At 32.6% G+C, this 23,171-nt stretch overlaps 1 protein-coding gene across 4 annotated transcripts; it reads right to left on the minus strand.

The window, feature by feature from the left end:
* Window positions 1-1,122: 1,122 nt before the first annotated feature.
* Window positions 1,123-15,830, minus strand: LOC113691275 (protein MANNAN SYNTHESIS-RELATED 2). Of its 4 annotated transcripts, none has more exons than XM_072053904.1 (6): window positions 15,568-15,830; window positions 8,777-8,915; window positions 8,582-8,652; window positions 7,397-7,482; window positions 3,312-3,900; window positions 1,123-1,599 (listed from the first exon to the last, which is right to left on the minus strand). In XM_072053904.1, exons 1-6 carry the CDS (start codon window positions 15,766-15,768, stop codon window positions 1,321-1,323), a joined length of 1,365 nt encoding a protein of 454 aa, XP_071910005.1. In that variant the 5' UTR covers window positions 15,769-15,830; the 3' UTR covers window positions 1,123-1,320. The 4 variants fall into 4 exon arrangements, with proteins under 4 accessions (XP_071910005.1, XP_071910004.1, XP_027065162.2 ...); XM_072053903.1 differs by lacking the exon at window positions 15,568-15,830 and adding an exon at window positions 12,694-12,923 and having other exon boundaries at window positions 8,777-8,882; XM_027209361.2 differs by lacking the exon at window positions 15,568-15,830 and adding an exon at window positions 12,694-12,923 and having other exon boundaries at window positions 8,777-8,885.
* Window positions 15,831-23,171: the final 7,341 nt, after the last annotated feature.

Genomic DNA, 23,171 nt, shown 5'->3' on the forward strand with positions numbered 1-23,171 from the left:
GATGCTAGGCTTGGCCAAAAAGAATGATATTTAATTCTTTGATATACAAGTTTCAACAAGTCACTCCTAATTGTATGCTATAATAGGTACATAGATAAGATCATATTAAATAGAATGGCTCTACCTCTAATGAATTTTTGTAACGTTAGCAATGCAAAAAATTTATCAACAAAAAGCAAAGTAAAATGGTTTCAATTGGTACGGGGCACAGGCTCCATTCCAAAGTTGATGACTAAGGATAGCTTCTACGATAGGGAATTGCAAAATCTTATCTAGTTGTATGCTATGTGATCTAATAGATGAAACCTTGAAGCATTTATCTTTTGATAGTGTATTTTCTAGATGTGTATAGGATAAAAGGTGCAGAAACTAATTTTTTTTTTTTTTTATATACAGAGAGCCTTTACCATGGAGTCATGAAATGTGACAATGGTGCAATCACTCTGATGAGGAGTCCTTTGGTGCAAAACTCAGAAAATTAGTGCTATCTCTAATTGTGTTGTATTTATGGTAAGAGAGAAATAGGAGAGCGTTTCAGCATTGTGCTATAAGTACTATTAAGATGAATCGTAATATTGAAAAAGTCATTTAGTTTTATGTGGTATTATGGCTCAAAGCTCCACGCACTTAGGAGAATTGGCAGCTAGTATTGGAGTAGGGATTACCTTAGGAATGCTTACTTGATTTAGTCATCCAGTTGTAATAGTTCTCCTTTTCTGCTATAATATTCAAATAGAATTTCTATGTTTTGAGTTTTGAGATTTTAATCAATAGCTTCGGGTATCTAGAATTGTCTCCTTAATTTTCATTTTATTTCAGATTGGGGATTTGGTAGAATTTCAAATTAGAGACTCAACACATACACAATAGATTATTGAAGATTTGATTGTTTTGTTGTGTATAATTGATTTAAATACATTTGATAGAAATTCTTTTGTTATTGGAAGAGTTCAATTGTAATATAACATTTGAAAACTTATAACTTGTAATCGATATATGAGTAAAAAAAGATTTTGTGGATTGTAAAACGTGATATTTTAGCGTATTTGTCCATTATATCGATGTTGCATCCATGTTTGAGGTGGAGTTTTTTGCTATGGGAAAATTAAATAGATAAAGAAGGAAGAAATAGAGATAGAATAGCATTCATAACACCTTATATAACTACATTTACATGACAAACTCACTTGTAAGTTTTATTTATGCTTTCCATATTTTCCCCTAGAAAGAACCACATATTACTTCTATTAGAGAATAGAAATGACATTCATTGATTCTCAAAAAAATATTGTAGACTATATATTTGAAATAACTTGCTTCCTAGATTTTGCATAAGCATGAATACGCCATATGATTTTTTTTCAATATATGAGGGGAAAGATAATCAGCTGCTGAGGTTGACAATTTGTTAGCAGGAATAAGAATCTGTGTCTTTCCTGAGGCAATCCTCATCTCGGCAACATTATTGTAGAACATATTCATAGTTGTGGCTACAAAAACATCACTTTGCATGCAAAGGTAGAAGTCGATGAACTTTTCATACTCAAAATTTCCCGAATCAAGGTATCTTGCCTTGAGATCAATAGGCATTACTGCATCCTGTTGTACAATTCAAGATAGTTAGTATTAACTACAAGATCAAAGTAAGTGAAAGGACAACTAGATATAACCAAGTGGTTGATGTTATATAAGTGATACATAATATATGAGCTTGCATTGCAATTTGTGCTTAAGAGAAGAACTAGGAAAGGAAAATTTTCAGTATACTTCTTTACGTCTTCCTATTGTGGCAATTGAAATTATATTTTCAAATCCAATGTGCCATGTTCATGTTCTTCTAATTTGTATATGTTGCATATCTATGAACTTGTATTATGTATGTTAGTATGTCTTTTTGCGTGCAGATATATATGTAAACGTATATGCATGTGCGCACATAGAGACACAATTACTTATTTATTTACTAGTTATAGATATTTATTTATCATCATTGATTGAACTTGAATGTATTTCTAATAAATAAAATTATTCATAAGCAGCTTTACTCAGTAGCATCAAATTATCCACAAAATAAAGAGATGGCAATAAGGACATTTGCTAACAAATCAATTCTTATGGTATTGAAATTTAGTTCGTTTGGTATAGTTGTTTAAGGTAAATATTACATGAACTACGATCAGAATTTCATCTTTTGAACATTTGTACCTAACCTTACAACTTTGATATTTATACTTTTTTCTTTAAAGTCATTTAAAATACTTGGTCATATATCTTCATTTAAGTGCAAATAAATAAGAAAACCTCTTGGTTTAAAACTTCTATTACTTTCACTTAAGTTTTGCATCATGTGCTAACGTTTCACCTAGTTTATTAATGTTATCTAAAAGTTTCTTTACAATATCAAAATTACTCTTATAAATTAGGTAAGAAATGAGTATTTTTGTAGTTGAAGTTGCAACCATCACACTAATATTGTTTGCCAATGCTTAAAGGGTGGGTTTCAATATAAAACATTAAAATTGAAAAGGAACTCCTTATCTGTAAATTTAGATCTAGTGGAATAATCATCAAATCATCTTGTTTCCGGCTAATATATACAAAGAAACCTTCCAACAGTCAAAAAGATGTATCTGTATTTAGTTTATACTCTTTGGACAAAACTAAGAATAACCCCTCACATCTTAATCCATAAAAAAGATTTCTTTTAACATCGAACAATTCTATCAAATCAAGTATGATTTTATGTGTAATAGCATCAACAGTGTCAGGAATATGAATGAATTGGATTAGTAATATGTTGGAGGCTAAATTATTGTTTTGAAATAGAAGACATTCAATGTTTCATTATGCGAACTAAAGAAATAAAAGGTACATCAATAATACCTGAGAGTATAATAACATCAAATTTATGAGGAAAAACGTCATATTCAGCAATGAGATTTCCAGGTATATAGCAAGGAAACAGAGCTATAGAACTATTGTGTTTTTGAAGACCATCCTATAAATAAATTATTTTCATAACTTTATATCTAATTAAATAATCTTTTTACAATATATGAGCAAGCTTAATATGGTTGGTAAATGTAATTATGACACAATTGCTGTCCAATGACTACACATTGAGAGGAGAATTCAATTCATTGCTACTAGAAAGTTTGTTTTACTGTATGAGTTAATGAAATTGCAAGCAATTTCACAAAAAATAAGTATAGAATATGAAGACAATGAGATAACTCTACATCATGCTTTCAACTACTGAAATCAAGATTTTATGGTTTCAATAGTAACTTGCTTGAGTGTGAAGATGTTACCTTGGTAAAGGTATTTGGGAAATATTTTCTCAATGGTCGGAGACTTTCATGCCATTCAGTTTGAGTTAAATAGACAGTTGTGCCTTTTCGAAAACCAATCTTCTCCAAGAATTGACCAATCTCTTCAGCACCATAACAATATTCTTTACTTGTAGTATCATTTCTTTGGCAACTTAACTTATTTTTGAATTCCGTAACCTTCACGTCCACAGTGATAAACTTGCCTGCAGAGGATTTCCAACTTAAGAATCGTAGTGTTCTAACCATTGAGTCCACCAATTCCTTTAATTGTGGATGTAGATCTAGACTTCCAAACATTGCCAAGCATGCATAAGGGTTCAAGTAATCACCAATTTCTTTTGCCTTTGTCAAGTTTGAAGATTGATATTGACTTGTGAGTCTCACTTGTTTTTTCTTCTTAAGTATAGGTTCAATGTGTGCACTAATGAATTTTTCTGTAACCCTTTCAGGAACCTTCACAATAACGACCTTTTCTCCTACTTGTTGATTAATGGGATCCTTAACTACTTGGATGACACCATCTAAGCTTGTTGTAAACTTCTGAGGGTCATAAATTTCTCCAAACATCCTGAAATGATTTAATATATGACCTTAGAGAGATTTCTGGATAAAGGATGAAGAATAATAGGAAAGAAAAATGTAACGATAGAGGCAATAAATTAATTAATAATTCTCATAATATCAAGAAATCAAATATTAATCTGGTTGAAACAAACATTAATACATGTATTTGAAAAATTAAGGGTTAATTTCCTTTTAATCCTTCAAAGACATAAATGGTCTCTTACATTGAATATGTTACAATTCACTCTTGCAGAGTAAGAAATTCGACTCATTCGATATTTAAACCAACACTGTAATTATATAACATCTCATCCAATAAAGAGGACTCAATTGCAAATTAAGAACATGTCTAAAAGTTTTTTTTAATTATTTTGGATCTTATACTACTTTAATTTTTCTATTTTCTTTATTCTTTGTCTTCCATTTATTCTCCATACCTATTCTCCCTAATAGATCAATTGCTTCTTGTTCAAAAGTTTTTACCCACTCTAATTGACTAAGGTGTAGGAGTTACTATTAAAGTAAATGTTTGAGAAAGGTTCACGGCCAACATGGCCCAAGTTTTGAATTTGGAAAAACATATGGTCCATATAGCATGTTGTATATCATTTTCAACCTTATGTATGGGCCTTGCAAAATAGCGCCATTAAGAGACAAAGGGCGTGAAATGATTTATAGCATTACGCCAATGATCTTTGTAATATGTTTAATAAAATGTAAACTACACTGGAATGGTTGCACTGAAAACTATTTATGCCCTCATTTCCAATCTAACTTTTGCCCTAAATCAACTAAATCTCTTACATACCCCTAATCGAAACTCCTACAATAACTTCCACTTCTCATACCACATGTCCTTCTTCAAACCCACTCTCACCCTTTCTAACCACATTTTACAAATTCACTAAAGATTCCAAGATAGAGTTGGTATATAAACACTATATTGAGTTAAGTTGACTTTTAAGAGTAGATATTGGTTTTTCCAACTTATATAAGACTTATCTCATTATATATATATATATATATATATATTCAATTTTACTTTTTAGGTAGCAATTGTTTGAATAGCTTTTAATTTTAGAGTTACATTTTTCCTTTCTTGTTTTTCCTTAATTTAGATGTTGCAGGGGTAAAAACTTGATAAGGTTATCTTACGGGACTAAATGGATCTTTTCCACCAAAAAATAGTCAACAAGGTGAGAACTCTTTGCCTATTGTGCATCTCATAAATTACTATTGTTGTAATTTTTTTTATTGTTTCCTTTCCTGTTTTTATATCTGTATTTGTAAAGTTTTGTTCAATGGTTTAGATAGCACTTACTTGTTTCTTCTTTTTGTTGTTAGATTTTCTCATGCATTAGTCAGATATTTTTGACTTGACGCACTTGGTTTAAAAATATAAATTAACACAAGTTTCTTAGTTTGGAAGATTAAATTGGAAATTTTTTAATTTAAGGGGCTCAACTGAGATTTTGGACTACTTCAATGAACTAAAAGTGAATTAACTCAAGAATTAAATCATCATGAACTTTGATTAGTTTGCATACAATAATATAAGTTTTAAGAAGGGTAAAATCCTCAAAACTCTCCTATGGTTTTGCGCAAAGTCAAGGTGTGCCTTATTGTTAACCGATATCAAAGTGAATCCCTTTATGATTTTGACCTACTGGAAAAATGGATGAAAACCATTCAAATTGACAAAAGGATATAAAATATCTAAATTACCCTTTATTGTTTAGTATTTTTCATTTTTTCTATGTCATCTTCTTGCTTTCTTTTCTTTTCTATCTTTTCTTTGCCTTTCTTTCCCTTGATTTTATAATGAAGTTTGGATGCTATGGTAGAATGGATGGTAGAAGCAGTGGTGTGACCTCCTTCTCTCCCTTCCTCTCCCTTATTCATCCTCCCTCCTCCCTTTTTCTCTTCCCTCCTTCCCTTCCTTCTCTTCCCTCCTCTCCCTTCCCCCAGTTGCCCTCTCCCCCTCGCGTCTCAAATCCACTGGTTGTGACTGGAGATCCTTTGGTTGTGACTTCCAATCATGACAGATCTGAGGTTAATTAGTGGATCTGAGATGGGAGAGGGACGGAGATGGTTGGGGGAAAGGAAAGGGAGGAGGAAGAAGGAGAAAGGAGGCAATGGGGGGAAGAGGAAGAGGGAGGTGAAGGACGGAGAGAGAGACAGAGAGAGTGGGGGAAGGGGCAGTGACAATACTAGGTGGTGGTGGTGGGTAGTGGTCTGTGATGGAGGGTGGTGGTGGGTGGAAGAAGAAAACATAATAGGTTTTTTTTTATAAGTTGTATTTGTGATCGTCTGTGTTTTGAAGGTTTTTTTTTTGAGATTATTTTTTGGAGTTGTTACTATAGACTTTACAAACAAAAATAGTTTTTGAAAAAAGAAGTGTAATCCATATAGAACTAAATTTGGTTTCCTAGAACAATGATATAATATCAATTTAATTTGAAAAGAATTGATAAACATGGATTTTGAGGCAAAAAAATCAAGACTAGTTAGATTTTGCACTATCTTCTTCTTGTGGCGACAATAGAGATAACGATTGGGAGGAAGCAACAGTGATGGTAGAACAATGGTGATGATGATCCATTCAACCCCAACCCCCGATCTAGCCACCTATCAGTGATGGTTTTAGATCTAGTAGAAGAAAAAAGAAAGAAAGAAAGAAAGAAAGAGAGGTAAAGGAAAAAAGAAAAGAAAAGAAAAGATGACGTGGAGGATGTTGGTGGTCAACTAGTTATGGTGGAACAAAGTTGGCAGGAGTAAAGAAAGTTAAAAAAAAAAAAAGGAAAACGTAGGCAAAGATAAGACGATTTTGAAGATTTTATCCTTTAAAAAAAAAATTGCCCAGAATTCGAGCATTTCAAAACATTTTATACCTTGAATCCTAGGTATCCATAAGTATAGGATTTGTTTGGATATCTTATTTGCCAAAAAGGTATTGGTTACATCAAATACTTTTTTGTATTGGTTACATCAAATATTTTTTAATTATTTTTTTATCTCACATATATCACAATATGAAAAGTGATACAACATTATTTAAAAAATATTTTTCAAATTATCTTTAATAGATGCTCATACGTATATGTCTCCGTGTCAATGTATTTTACACTATAGTTTACTTTTGGAAGTAAAATGACCATGTTAGATCAACTCTATACGTCTCCATTTTCCTAGCATTAATTTTTATTACATTTTTCACTTAAAAGTACTTTTAGAGTAATAGATTTAAATGTATACCACATGTAACAAAAAGAAAAGGATAACCCTTCTCTTTATACAATACCTACAAAAAAACATAGCTTGTAATTTTTTTCTTAATTTGATGTTACCAACTGTCGTATACATATATAATGTCGTAATTTGCTACATACATGGACATTCTTAATGATGACTTAGGAAGATTTGATTTTCAATCTTAGTAATCATCAATGCTTAAATATAACAAAAATAGATGCTTCAAAATATAGTTAATCATTACTGACCTCTTCTCGCTCACTTTGCCACCTTTTATGTCTGGAAGAACAAGAGTTGCTCCAAGATGCTTGGCTATCATAATTGCATTGGCAATCTAAGATTTACTCAAAAAAGTTATCAGGGGCTCAAAATGTGAAATTTTATTTAAGTGAAAAATCATAAACAATTGATGTTACTAAACTTCACAGTAGATGAACAAATATGTCTAACTTATCTACGATTTAATCAATAGTATAAGCTTCTGAAAAACTACAAACTTTTTGTATATATAGGTCCACTTGGAAGAGTTACCATTTCTAAAGGCTTTCTCTTGTATGGAGACAAAAAAAATTTAGATTGAATAATAGAAGAAAGGTAGATATATATTTTCCATATACTAAAAGACAGCAAATAACTAAAATTAAGGAAAATAAATCTTTGGGTGTAAAATACAAATAGGCCTGAGTTCACTTACTAAATGACAAGTATAAGCCTTGTACTAGCATTTCCATCTTGCTCTTATTGTCACAATATCTAGCATACATATTTGTCTATGTATGCCACACCTTTTGAGTGATGTGCTATGTGCATTACAAAATAAAGCCATGCTAGAATTATTGCACAAATCATAATGCAGTGCTGCATGTGTAGGATTAATCAAAGTGATATGTATAATTGAAATTTCATAAACAATTTTAAGCATTGAATTACTCTCTATCACGTTGAACAAAACCATTCAATTGCTCGATTACATTATTAATTCAGGATGGGCCAATACTATACTGATAAAAATACTATCAAACCTTCAATTCTATTCTTAGGTTAACTTTACTAATTTAAGAAGAAAATCCATTATGGCTAGAATTGAAAATGTGTGTAACTAGTTGTGCAACAACTTATTACTGCTGATGTAATATAATCCACTATGCATTTATGTGTGTAATCCACTATGGTGACTTAGCTTAAAGAGTATTACCCATCCAATAAATAGAAAAACTACAAGTGAGATAAAAAATATTTAAACATAAAATGAAGAATTCCATTGGGATAACTTTAAAACTTGAACTTAAATGGGATTTTCAAAATAAGAAAACTTAAAAAATTAATAACTAATATATCTTCTATTTTGGGTAACAAACTTCTTACTAACAAAATCATACAAAATCACTTCATACATGACTTGGAGTAAATGAAGGTGAATGCAAAAGATATACCTGCAAGGCATGATATTCAGGACCTTTAGTGAGTGAAAGGGATATATAACCATTTGTTTGCTCTCCCTTTTCTAAGAAAGAAAGAAGAAGTAATTAAGATGAAGATAATTTACAAGTACATACATCCGCACACATGCACGCACGCGCGCATATATATATATATTTTTTTTCTATATCTTAAATTTAAAGACGTACTCGTTTTATATAGCTTTTTCCAGCAAGGTCTCATAGCTTCATCATCTTCCTTCCATGGGCCACTTGCAAGTTTAACAAGGCTATGCTTTGAAACTTTCAACAGACCCTGCTGGATGTCCAAAGACACTGGCATGTCAACCTTCAAAATTGAGAAGCAACATGAAAAAGCTATCAAAATCCTAATGAGCATTCTACTACTTTACTTGATATTTTTTGTTTGTAAAGATTATGATGTCAGTAGATAGTTTTCAATTTCTCACCAAAATTGTGTCTAAATTAATTAGAACTAACTTGTTAGCAGCTGGCAAGTGGGTTTTTCCAATGAATTCCAAGGAGGAAACAACTCAGGAGACAGTGATAGAAAGAAAGTGCCTGAATGATAGTGGAATGAATCGCATCTTTGGTAATGAATGGTTTTGGCTAACAAGTATCTTGGAAACACTGCTTAAGAGGAGAATTAAACAAAATAAAATTAATTTGAAAACCTATTTAAATTCAGGATGTGCATTAATTTAGGTGTACTTCAACTAAAATCAATTTTTTGTGCTTGTGTGCGTTTCTGTGTATGGCTCCAAAAATTAGTTGATTTCACTGTCCTGTCATACTATGACAAAAAGAAATTATAAGTGAGTTGTTAATGAAAAAGTTGAGCTAAATTCAGTATGCGTCGATGTATATATTATGATCTGTTGTGCATTTTATTAATATGATTGCACACATTTAGGAAACAAATATAGTTAATTTGTCACTATCATTTTTGCTAAAAGATTTTTATCTTAAATTTGGTACAGTATTCACAATCAATTACAGTCAACCAACAGTTTTTTAGATTTTAATTTTCTTAATATACTAATCTTGATTACTTAAAATTATGTGATTCCTATGGATTTAGACAAAACCTAAGCAACGGATACGATTTTTTTAAAATATATTTAAATCTTGAATATGGTACAGTCTTCACAATCAATTACAGCCAACCAACAAATTTGTTAGATTTTAATTTTCTTAGTATACAAATCTTGATTACTCAAAATTATGTGATTCCTATAGATTTAGACAAAATCTAAGCGAGGCATATGTTGAAAAGTCACAAATACAGTTTGGTATTGAGGAAATTCAAACAAAAAATAAATTATTTTTTTGTAGCAAGAGCCTAATTTTGGACTAAGTGAATAAACATTTGATTATTGTTGAAATGAAATGTGTTTTATATTTTCTTTATTGCCCCTCTGACTTTGGGTCAAACATTCTTTATTTGTTAGAATAATGGCAAAAGACGAAATTTTCATGCAATTAATATTCTATTAATCAGTTTACCTTTTTACGAGGAAAAAAATTTAATGTAGAAAGAAAAAGCTTGTGGTATAAATAAAAAAGAAAAAACTTAGACAAAAATATGAAAAGATCTGTAATGTGAAAGACTAGAAAAAAATTGATGAGTCAAAATCTTGATATCTAGCTAAAAATTAAGAAAGCGCAGCCAGGAAACGGCCTACCACACGACATCTAGGACTTGTGTTGGAGGAGACATAAGCACATCGAGAAAGAATATTACAAGGATCCCTATTTGGGAATGAGAATTGCTTGTGCAGATTTCAAAAGATAAAAAATTTATATAATTAGGAAGGAAAAAAATGTGACCAGTGATAACTTCATCTCATAATAAAAATTAAGAAAAGTAAAGACACTCAAATCTTAAAAACGAAATTAAGAAAAATAAAGTTTCTCATAGTATATATGCAAGGATAAAATTTGATGAGAGAAAAAAATTAATATGTAAATAAAAATCATAAAATACTCCAAGTTAGAAGATGAGGAAAATTTTTTGATGAGAGAAACGCTTAATATCGAAATGAGGAAAAACTCAAAAAAAAAAAAAAGAGAAAGGATTTATAGTATAAGGAAAGGAAAACTATTTTGATGACTAAACAATTATATCTAAATAAAAAAATTATGAAAAATGAAATGACTAAAAATATTAATGCATGAAAAAAATGATGGTATAAGAATGGTAAAATTGCCTATTTATTTTAACAGCCGAAGTGGAATATTCTTATTAGTGCAAAATGTATATTGTTTCCATTCTCCCCCCGGGGGGGGGGGGGGGGAATACACAAAGTAACCCCCAAAAATAAGGATAAGGAGGGCGGTCTACAATGAAGCCTATATTTTGTAATGCGAGTCAATTTTCCAACAATTAGATGTCTTCTCTTATTTATGAATTTAAGAATCCATTTTTATTATTTATCAGCTTAACTTCTCTTTGGTTAGCTTGAAAACAATATAATAAGAGTGCAATATAGACGCACATAAGGACAAATATCTATATCACGGACTGAGCTAAGGGAGATGACGAGGGGCCCCAACACCCCACGTTCCAAAAAATTTATGTTTACCCCTTCTATTAAATAGAAAGTTTTTACAAATAATAAATGCTCAGTTTGGATTTCTCAATTTTTAAAAAACAAGTTTTTCATATATAATGTTACAGTAATACACAAATAAAAATAACTCTAAAAACATCACATCCATACACTATATAAAAAACAACTCCAAATATACAAAAAAAAATACCACCACCACCACCCCAACACCCATGACCCTCCTTCCTCTCTCTCTCTCTCTCTCCTTCTGTCCTTCTCCCTTCCCTTTCCCCGCCCTCCAATTTCCCCTCCCCTCCACTGATCGCAACCTTCTTGGTCAGAATCAAATCTAATCGCAACTAGAAGGTCCCGGCCAAAAGCCGCGACTCATGGCTTCTGGTCACGACCAAGAAGGTCACGGCTAGAGTGGTGGCTATAGTCGCAGCCACCACCCGTGAGTGGTAGAAGGGTTCGGGTTGAGGGAAAGGAGGGGAGGGAAAGGGGGAGGGGGAGGGGGAGAAGGGAGTAGAAAGAGGGAGGAGGAGGGTTTGAGTGGTGTTGGGCGGTGTAAAATTAAAAAAAAAAAATTTGTAAATTATAAAAATATCTCAAAATATATTTTTAATATAATTTTAAAAACAATTCAAAAAACATTTACAGTAAAAGTTTTTTATAGACACAGCTACAATAAAGTTTTTGAAAAACATCCCCAAAAACAATAAAAAATTTTATCCTGACTCCAACTTGTATGTGCTTAAAATTTAACCTTCAAAGTAAATACTTTTGTCATCGTATTATATATGTATTTGATTATCAGTGTATTTTTCTATTTGTAAAACCTTAAGTAATAAATGAAAAAAAATCTTTTTATACACACTTAACTAATAAAGGTCTCACCAGAAATATTTGAACCTTTTGGCTACACTAAGCAAGCAATCCACTCCACTTTATCATATTCTCATGCAGATAAAATTCCTAGAAAGCGTACGTCCACAACCGACTGGAAGTAGAAAAAGATGATGGCTTTTTTGTTTTTGTATTTTTTATAACATAGGAGGGCTGAGATTTCAGAAGTAGGAGGCATTTTAATGTTTAAGTTCTTATGAAAAATGTAAGCTTCTGAAAAAGATTATTATAAAAGCGATTTTACCCAAAGAAAGAACAATAACAATAAAGGGAAAATAATTCTAATGTTTCTATATGTTTTCTTCAAATTTCAGAAGGGTGCTGCCATTTGATCCTCTACTCTTTTCTAGGAAAGATTTTGCTAGAAGAGTACTCAAGTAGACTGTTGATTTTCCCTGGCATCTTCAATTGATTTCCAGCTTATACAAACCGACATAAGAAGTAATAGATCTCAAACTATGAAACCTCTCATATAATTCAGCTCTATTTGTCTTATAATCACCCAACCACTATACAATGGGAAACAGAACCTTTATGCTAAGATGAGTAAATCACAATAAAAGAAAACAATGATGCCACCAACCATACTACCTAATAAGCTAGATTATAGTTTAATCAAAAGATAATAATGTAGTTAAGAATACTTACAAGAAGTGGATCAATGTGGTCTTTCTTGATCATATTTCCAAGCATTAAAAACATAGACATAGTGAGAATAGCTGCTACTACTTGCCTCAAGTCCATTGCCATACTTGGTTTTTCTTACACGCAATTCTCTGATTTTTCGTGTGAGCTTCTGTACTTGTGTTGAACTACAGTTTATGTACTTGGTTTCTGAGCACCGTCAGCAGTCTATTACGTACTTTGTTTGTTTTCGCCGTGGGGTGGAGGAGGAAGACAATTCAACACCGACTAAAGTAGGAAGTAGGAGAGAAGAGCAGAGGCTTAAATAAACGACACGACACTGCAGACAGCTATCAGAATGCATGTGTTTCACTAAAAATAAGTAGCTTTTTTCACATAAAAATATGTTACGTACGGGTTACGGTCGGGCTCTTCTCCATTACCTTTTTTTTTCCCATTTATTTTTTATCTAACTTTTTTAATTGATTAAGAATTTTAATATATATATATATATATATCTAATTTTGTCCTTTTTATTTTATTAAGTAGATCAACACATTCAACAATAAAATCCATTTGTGAATACATTATCATTCAACTTACACAAAACATTTGGGCGATGCACAATCCTATATTTTTCGTACTGCTAGCTAGTTTTATGTAGTGGAAATAGTAAGCTGGAAAAATCTTTGAACCCTACGTCATGCAAAGTTATAGAAAGAGCAATCTCGTGAAATTGGGGCATAAAGAGGTTTATGGAGCAGCAGCATCCTTTCGGTCCTGCTAAGCAGAGGTAGAAGTCTTGAATTCAAGATTATTTGAAAAAATTTTTGAACTAATATTGTAACACATTCTGTGATGTGGTATATTTGAAATAGAAAGATGATTGAAAATGTATTTATGATATCATGAAATTTTTTTTACTAAATAATGACACGTAAACACACCCCTCATTAAATAAAGAAATAGCCAACAAAAGGGAACCATCTCTCATATGTAGACATGGTCATGGTTCCAAAACCGATGGTTCGAGTTAAAAACTGATGATTGTGGGTCTTTTAAAAAATGGAACTTGAACCGTCCCTTATAGGGATAGTTATGGTTAGAGTTCTTGAGCCTTCAGTTCTGGTCCAATTTCAATTCCGATTTCTTTCGTTAATAGGTCTAGTTCTTTTAGTTGTACTTAAACACTTGTTGTTATAAAATTGATTTTAAGAAAATATGACAATGAATGTAACCAAAAAAAAAAAAGAACTTCATTGCATTATCAAGTGCAAGAAAAAAGAAAAAATGATGCAAATTTTATGAAAAATATCTCATTATTGATTAGATTAGATAAGTCTTGGATTCGTGTAGGGTATAAATTTACTAATGGAATGAGACAATAGATTGTTGGGTTAGGATTGAGTTGCAGGTATTAAATGCTGACTATTACTATTGAACTCTAAACTGATCAAATAAGTTAAAGTAGCAAATGATATTTTAAATAGTTTAAACAAGTCCCAAAACACTGGTTCTGGTTCCAGATTAAAATTTTGATGAATCTGAAATTGAACCTTTAGTCACGGTTATGGCTTTGGCTTCGGTTTCTAAAATCCGATTCCAATTTCAATTCAACAAATCGTTGGACCGGTTCCAATTTGATTCCGATTTTGACCTAAACTGTGGCCATCCATACTCATATGGTATTGCCTTTGTTTTTTTTTTTTTTTTTTTCCAAATTATACTTTAAGAATGGTTAGATCAGCTCACTTATGCTGGGTGTAAGAATTGAAGAGTTAAACTGCTTAACAACTTTTTTACAAAATGTTAATTTGGTGAAAGCTATTAAAAAAAGGCCTGATTCCTTCTATTTTCCAAAAAATTACATAATCTGAAGCAACATAATCAGTTTAAATGGCCGAATTGTTTTCTTGACTGCCATTGTAGCTTGTAAAGCGCATTAAAAAAAGGATTTGAAGTCAAATTAAATTGGTCAAGAAAACATAGTCATCACTTTATGAGGTCAACTTTCATTTTGGGGAAACCTAAATGGCAACGAAATTTCTTTGTCCCACTCCTTACATTCGCCTTGAAATAATACCAGTAATGAAATTAAAATTTTTGGATTCATAAGGAGGGGTGCAATTCAGAGAAGGAACACGTACGACCCCAATTTGAAATTCTCGAGTCAAGAGAGATGTGCTCCCATCCCATATCAATCTCTTCAAGAGTCTCAATGTTTTAACAGGTAACTCTGCAATTAATTACAGGACTTTTATGTTTAACACATTAGACAACCAGTTTCAAATATCAGATGGAAGATGACGGAGGAAGAAGATGAAATGAGAGAAAATCAACTTTGAATGGTAAGAAATCGCACCCATAACGCTCTTTGGCAACCGGACAAGGGTAACATATAGGGTTTAACGGTTAAAAAAGGTAACACAAGCAATAGGCTCTGGCACAGGAGCAAGAAGATTTACCTTGAATGGGCAAATTTTGACAGCTATTGTTAACCACAACTTTTATTAACCACAACAACCATTACCATAGACACTCTAATGGAGAAAAAGGTTGGCAGCTTTAAGGATGAGGATGACAGCCTCTAATGTCATATGAAGGGAGACACCAGATATGATCGCTAATGGTAAATACCCCAACAGCATAGTGTAGTAAATAATCAGACATCCAACTTCATTTTCTTTTTTTTTTTTCCTTTTTTTTCTTGTTACTATTAACCAATTTTGCCATTTGAGTCATATTTATGTTTTCTAAACTAAACGATTTTGGAAAAAAGATGAAAATTTTTGGGAACACAATCATATTCTTATCCATTTCAATTTTAAAGAGAGAAAAGAGATAAAAAGAAAAAGAAAAATGGGCAGAAAATGTTCGAAGTAGAAGCGAGGAACTTACTAATCCTATCTTTCCTTTGATTACTTGATCTGCCAAAAAGACACCATGGAAGAGGAGAATCTTTTGTTTTTTTGAGCGACGGAGGGAATGGGGTTTGATGAGTTGGGGGAAATGGTTGCAGGAGACGCTCGAGGTGAGAGAGTGGAAAGGATCGGTGATGCTCTGTGGGAGGAATGAGGCGAGAAAGATGGTGGTGTTCATAATGGTGGGAGGCAGATTGAGGAGACGAGATATAGAGGAAACTGGAAAGCTTTTTTTTTTTTTTTTTTTTTCTTAACAAGAAACTGGAAAGCTTGAAATCTGAAGGTAAATGTTTGGCTGTTGGTTGATTTTGAAGCCCATTCAATGCAGAGAGAGGAATGAATCATTGAAGTTTTCAGCAACCTCCCTGAGGTTTTTCACTATTTCACTGGCCTTCCTTCAGATTTTGAAAATTCTGTTAACCTCTCTTGAAATTTATTATCTTGTAACATCTAAATGCAACCAATAATTAAAAAGTGATAATAGGAGAGAAAAGATAATATAATTTCACTATTACCCCCCATCTACTAAATTGTTTAATTAATCTAATACCATCCCAAACATTAAAAAATACTAAAATTTGCAGGGATTTTATTAAACATAGCATCAAAAATAGCATATCATTGTAGATATTTCACTTAATGTAATATCCAAATTACTCTTTGCTATTACAAATCCATTGTCAAGCAAGATCAATAATAAATAATTAAAAAATTGTAAGCAAAATATTACAAAGAGAGAATTTTAATACCATAAAAATTTCAGCAACTAATCTTATTATGTTGATAAGAATATTTATGATATTAAAGTTTGTTTTCTATAATATTTTGATTGCAAATTTTTTGATTGTTTATTATTAATCGTGTTTAACAATGGGTATGTAACTGAAAAAAATAATTTAAATCTTATATTAAGTGGAAAATATAAAATAATATACTATTTTTTTTAGGCTATATGTAATTTGATCCTTAATGGTAAATAACAAATTTTAGTGTTTTTCTTTAACATGTAGGTTGGTATTAAATTAATTAAATAATGTACTAGATGAGAAACAATGATGGAATCATATTATCTTCTCTCTCATAATATTATTTTTTAATTATTGATTGGATCTAAATGTTACAAGATAATTAACCCTAAGGGAGGTTAGTGTAATTTTTGAAATCTGGAAAGAGGCTAATGAAATAATCAAAAACCTCATGGGAGGTTTTTGAAATTATCCCTTGAATAATTGGAGGTGGGAAGGAAACTGGAAAGCTTGGAAAACAAAAGACATTTAACATTTTTTTCTAAAAAAGAAAACAGTATCAATTTTATCACCTATACTTGCACACAAGGCGGGTGTACTACACTCTTCAGTAGTTTAGATGATTTCCATCGAAGTTTCAAACAAGTCCAAAATATGTGGGGGTTTTTAAATAATGGTGATATATTGTGACCAAATTCCAAACTAAGGGGGTTTTGTATTTTACCGTATATAATACATATCACGGTTCGATTCAAATAGCATGGAAATTTGGTAACTTGGTAACATGTTTCATTTCATTATCAAATTTACATATTGGTTATGTATTATAAAAAAGTTAAAGGAAAAAAGATTTGATATTAGAAAGTTGCTAAGTACTATATAATCTAGGTTTAATAACACTCTGCTTCCTGAAAGTGGGGCGTAATATTACTTTGCCCCCCTCAATGAAAATAATAGGCACTTTACTCATCTAAGAATATTTTATTTGGTATTTATGGTAATATTTCATTTTATAATGTAGAAAATGGTGTGACACCCCAAATCCAAGTCCTGGATTGAATTTGCAATATGGCACGTCAAGCCTATGATACCTTGCTCCCGCGAATACAAGACATCATGATAATAACCTACAAAAATCCACAAAAATTTAAAACTGACAATTAATAAAGAAATACATCCTATATTCCAATTAATACATTTGCTAAACCCTTATTCTATACTCCCAGCATGTAAACATCTATCTATCTCCCTTCATCTTGTCTTCTAAACATGCACGATCTTACGTTCTTGATCTATAAGCAAAAGTAAGAATACGTGGGTTGAGTAGTGTATGCCTAGTAGATGGTAATTATTCTCCTGTCGGATCATGTAGCTATATATATAATGAATATATTAGCAAATTCGATCATACTATAACATATGCATACATCCAATAAAAAAAACATTTGGAAACTTTCCATATATTACATATGTATTACATTGAAAGTGATCGGCGTACGCATAAGTGGCCCCGGTTTGATGTGACACTTAGTCTTGTAGGTCCTAGAGGTGGCTCCTACCAAATGTGGTATAGAAATACATAACATGACATGATCATATTCATAGAACATTCTTACAAATCATAAAACATGTCAATCTTGTCATTTCTATAATGACCCCATTTTCCCCTAAGGCGAACCAAAGGAGTCGGCGGGCCACCTGCCCAACTCTCGCTAGGACTCACTAACACCTCAAGACAAGAAGTACGAGTAACTCGTTCAATACTGCCAATAACTGCTAACTATTACAAGCTGAAGCGATCATCTCCAAAATGTCTTAATACATAATTCAAGATTCACCTTACAGTTTAAAAGTACAAAATACAAAATATACCAATTGCTGTCACGCTCACGACTCTCAGGGTGCTAACACTTTTCCCCCTGTTAAGGAAAACAAACATACAATGAGTTTTTGCCCAATAAGGTTCTAAGAAAATCACGCAGTCAAACCAACAAGAATATTTAATTCAAAACTAATTCAAGAAAGAATAAAACAAATACTTGGAGCGCAAGTTAAGAAGTAACAATCCAATTCAAGGATACAAGGGCTTCCAAAAGCTAGATCCATGTAGCTCGGTTGACACTCCGTCAACATTTAACAAACCAATAACACAGAGAACACCGTTTTACTCCAATTCTCGATCACCGTTTCACCCCCTATACCGGGCTCGCACGCCACAAAGAAACAATGGTGGTAATATTCAAGCATACCAATTAGTCGAGCAGATATCACTCTATTCGACAAAATAGTAGACTCAGGGTTCATTATCTAATTGACCAGGCTCCTGCTAGCTTGACTCGATTAACTAGTCAATAGGATTTTGAAATTCCCAACATGTAGTTGTGTTGGTGGGATAACAGCCCAACCAACCAATTAAATAGTGATAGAATAACAGTTCACAATAAAGAGTCGATGGAACAACAACCCAAATGACTAATAGGACAAGTACAAGCAAGAAAGGAGTTGAGCAAGATAAAGTACATGCTCATCCACGTCAAATATCAAATAGTTCAATAACAGGCAGTTTCACAGGACACACGCATGTCAAGCAAGTATGAAGTGCAACATGCACTTGGAACACTCACCGCGTTTAGAAAAGTTAACTTTTCTCGGTGAAAGGGTTCGCGGGTTCGCTTTCGAAACCTGTGATCAAATACATAGGGTAAGTGAACTAAAGAAATTCACCATTTTAAAACATTTAAATAAAGTAGTCGAACCCCCAAGTGCAAGCTTTTACTCAAAAGTATCACCTATCCTTGCTCGAACCACAAGGGAAAAACTTTGGATGCTAAAGTCAAAAACTACAAATTTAAACGGGACAAAAAAATAAGGTTTCAAATGAGGCAAGGGTATAGTAAAGTAATATACTAACGTTTACTTTTGTCAAAACGTTCAACAAGCGACTCAGGAAGAAAAGTCACTCGTTCTTTAAAATATCCTAGTTTTAAGTGAAAACCCCATGTATAAGTAGTGATCTAGGGGTTAACAAGGCATAGTGGTCTGAAAGCCACAATTTCACCATCCAAGTACTAAGTTATAGCTTGAATTTTTCTTCATAAGTTCTACCATCCTATACTAAACTGTTAGTACCATCAAATAAGGATTTCATGCCACGCGCTATTTGAATAATTACTAAGAGTTAGTAGAGAAACTCGGTTTCGAACAATCAACAGTCACTATTCAATTCAAAGGCATAAAGTTGTGAGAAAACCTCAATTCCAATCATAAAACCAAGCTCAAAATGGTTTAATAACTCCAACTTGAAATTGGAAATGAAAGCAAGAACAACTTTAGAAAAATTGTATTTTCTCAAGTTTTGCATGAAACTGTTTGAAAAATCATATCTCAAGCTTCTTAAGTCCAAAATTTATAAACTTTATACCATTGGAAATACTCAAAGGACTACATTTTCCCAGAAGACACATTTGTAAGATTCCATCCACAAATCAGTCAAATTCCAGTCTCAATTTACTGCTTCATTAGGTAGAAAAATAGAGCAGGTGTGAAAATTCAGTCAATTTTGAAAAATCATAGATATTCATAGGAATTGAAAAAGATTCTAAAAATTTTACGGTAGAAATAACTCTAAATCTAATTTCAAACGCAATAAGCAGAACTCAATTTAGATTTTTTTACACCAAGATACGACAGTTTCCCTAAGTCTGTGCAGTGACCACTGCAAAAGTTCAACAACTAGCATATCTTAAGCAAACTACAATTTGACCATCCACAGCTCAAACTTTTTGGTCAAATCAACCTCACATACATGAATCAACATCTAAGCAAGTAATTAAAGCAAATTTTTTCTAAAGTCACAACTACAAAAGAAGGAAAACAGTCCAGTTTTGGTCCCTCTTTCTCTCAGCCAGCTTCCAGAAATTTTCCAGCACATATTCCAAATTTTAACTCACAAAAGATACAACCTTTTCAATCATAACAACTGCAATTTCAACTATAACTCAAGGCATCTTTAGAAATATATATATATATATATATATATACCAACCATTTCCTCCAAGCTTTCAACATAAAAAAAAATATCACAAGACAAACTACACATCAAAGCCAACCTCTCAACTCCACAAGGGGAATGATGTTAGGCTGAAAATCTTACTTGGAACAAGAGTTGATTGGCAAGATGCAAAGCCAAGCAAGAGAAAATGAAGGAGAGATCTTGGTGATTATCTAAGGGTTTGATCAAAGAAAAATGGTGGAAGAAATTTGCAGCCAACTCTCTCTCTCTCTTTGCCTCTCAATGTTGCCAAGGGGAATTGGAAAGGAAGAGGAAAAGTGATGAGAGAAAAGAGAGAGTTTGTTTGATTTTACAAGCAACTCCAAGTCAACTATGAATAGTGAGTGAATAGGGTTCAACTCTCAAGTCTTGTCAGTCTCCTTCAAGATTCAAATCTTACTACACTCTCATGCTTATGATCATATTTTACTAGTTGGTCGCACTAGTACGTCTCAATAAAATTTAATGTAGCTACGCTAAAACGTGCACGTAAAGATTGTTTTTAACTATTCCAACTAATAAAAAAATGATTTAAAATGAATAAGTTGAAAAAAATAGGAAATTAAAGATGCGAATAAATAGTTAAAGGAATAATTAAATGATTTAAACACTTGAATAAATATATATAAATAAAATTTTTGAGTTCTCATATCCTCCCCCCCTTAAAAGAAATTCGCCCTCGAAATTCTCACTTGGATTAGTAAACAACTTGGGGTACTTCTTTCGCATTTTCTCTTCTAATTCCCACGTAGTTTCTTCAATTTCATGATTTCTCCAAAGCACTTTACTAAGGGGATTTGCTTATGTCTCAACTCTTTCACTTTTCGGTCTAAAAGCTATACAGATTGCTCATCATAGGTCTATGATTCATCTATTTCAATGTCCCCTAACTAAAGCACGTGAGTAGGGTAGGGATGATACTTCTTGAGCATAGAAACATGGAATACATTATGTATCCTAGATAAACTCGTTGGTAGTTCCAGACAATACGCCACATTTTCAACGCGTTGGATAATCTCAAAAGGTCCTACATGTCTCGACTTAAGCTTCTTTCCTTTCCCTGACATGATACTTGTCTTAAGTGGCGTGACTCTAAGGAACACTTTGTCTCCAACCTTGAACTCCAAGTTTTTTCTTCGATTATCTGCGCAACTCTTTTGCCGGTTTTGAGTTACCTGAATTCTTTGGCGTATTAGTTTCACCTTCTCATACGTTTCTTCAATCTAAGGCACTGTTGTAGGGTCCAAAATTCTTCGTTCCTCATTTCATCCCAATGAATCGGTGACCTACATTTCCTTCCATATAATGCCTCATACGGTGCTATCTGAATGGATGAGTGGTAGCTATTGTTATAAGCAAACTCTACTAAAGTCAAGTATTGTTTCTAATTCCCTCCAAAATCCAAAACACACGTCCTCAACATGTTTTCAAGAGTTTGGATTGTTCTTTCTGTCTGTCCATCGGTCTGAGAATGGTACGTAGTGCTAAGATTCAACTTAATTCCCAAACTCTCTTGCATCTTTTTCCAAAATCACGATACAAACCAAAGATCTCTATCAGATACTATACTCACCAGTACTCCATGCAACCTTATAATCTCATCCATGTATAATTTAACTAGTTTCTCCAAAGAATACTTCATGTTAATAGGCAAGAAGTGAGTTGACTTAGTTAATCGATCAACTATTACCTAAATAGCATCATGTCCTTTTTGAATCCTTGGTAACCCTGACACAAAATTCATTGTAATGTGTTCCCACCTCCACTAGGGTACCTCTAAGGGTTGTAATAATTCTGATGACTTTTTGGTACACAGCCTTAACTTGCTGACAAATCAGACAGGTCTGTACAAATTGGGCAATCTCTCTTTTCATATTATCCCACCAAAAGAGCAACTCAAGTCTTGGTACATTTTATTACTTTCCGAATGCACTATGTATCTGGAACGGTGAGTTTTTTCCAAAATCTCCTTTTTCAAATCTTCATCTTTTGGCACAACTATCCGGTTCCGAAATCTCAAGACCCTCTTAGGTCCTAAATTAAAGTCTGATATTTCCCCCTTTGGCACCTTTTCTACCCAATTCTGTACCATAGGGTCTTTCTTTTGTACTTCTTTGAGACGGTCCAGCAAGGTAGATTTCATTTGGATATTCCTACAAATCACCTTTTGTCGTTCTACACGTGGATTCCACTTACTTACTGCTTTTATCATGTGTCATTCCTTAATCACCAACCCTATTATATGAACTTTACGACTTAATACATCTGCTACCACATTAGCCTTTCTTGGGTGATAGTTGATTGTACAATCATAATGTTCTAAAAACTCCATCCACCAATGTTGCTTTAGATTCAATTCCTTCTGAGAAAACAAGTACTTAAAACTCTCGTGGTCCGTATACACCTCAAATGTCACCCCATACAAGTAATGTCTCTACTTTTTCAAAACAAAAATCACTGCCGGTAGTTCTAGGTCATGGATTGGGTAATTCTGCTTATGAGGTTTTAACTTTCTAGAAGCATAAACAATTACATTTTCATTCTGCATCAACACACATTTCAAGCCTTATTTTGAAGCATCCGTATAAATTGTGAATCTATCCTTCCCACTAGGTAAGGTTAAAACGGGTGCTCTAGTCAACTGCCTTTTAAACTCTTAGAAGCTATTTTCACATTTAGCATTTCACATGAACTTATTATGCTTTTTAGTCAACTTAGTCATCGGTCCAGCAATCTTGGAGAAATCTTTGATGAATTGGCAATAATATCCAGCTAAACCCAAGA

This window comes from Coffea arabica, chromosome 6c, assembly GCF_036785885.1.
Source record: "Coffea arabica cultivar ET-39 chromosome 6c, Coffea Arabica ET-39 HiFi, whole genome shotgun sequence".
Classification (NCBI taxonomy): domain Eukaryota; kingdom Viridiplantae; phylum Streptophyta; class Magnoliopsida; order Gentianales; family Rubiaceae; genus Coffea; species Coffea arabica.

What these genes read in the sequence shown, in the direction of transcription:
- LOC113691275 (XM_072053904.1), bottom strand. Translation starts at nt 15,768, where the DNA reads ATGAACACCACCATCTTTCTCGCCTCATTCCTCCCACAGAGCATCACC. An exon ending in TCAAAGGAAAGATAGGATTA is followed by an intron (nt 8,916 to 15,567) that starts GTAAGTTCCTCG and finishes TCAATTTTGAAG; the next exon opens with GTTGACATGCCAGTGTCTTT. An exon ending in GAAAAAGCTATATAAAACGA is followed by an intron (nt 8,653 to 8,776) that starts GTACGTCTTTAA and finishes TTTCTTTCTTAG; the next exon opens with AAAAGGGAGAGCAAACAAAT.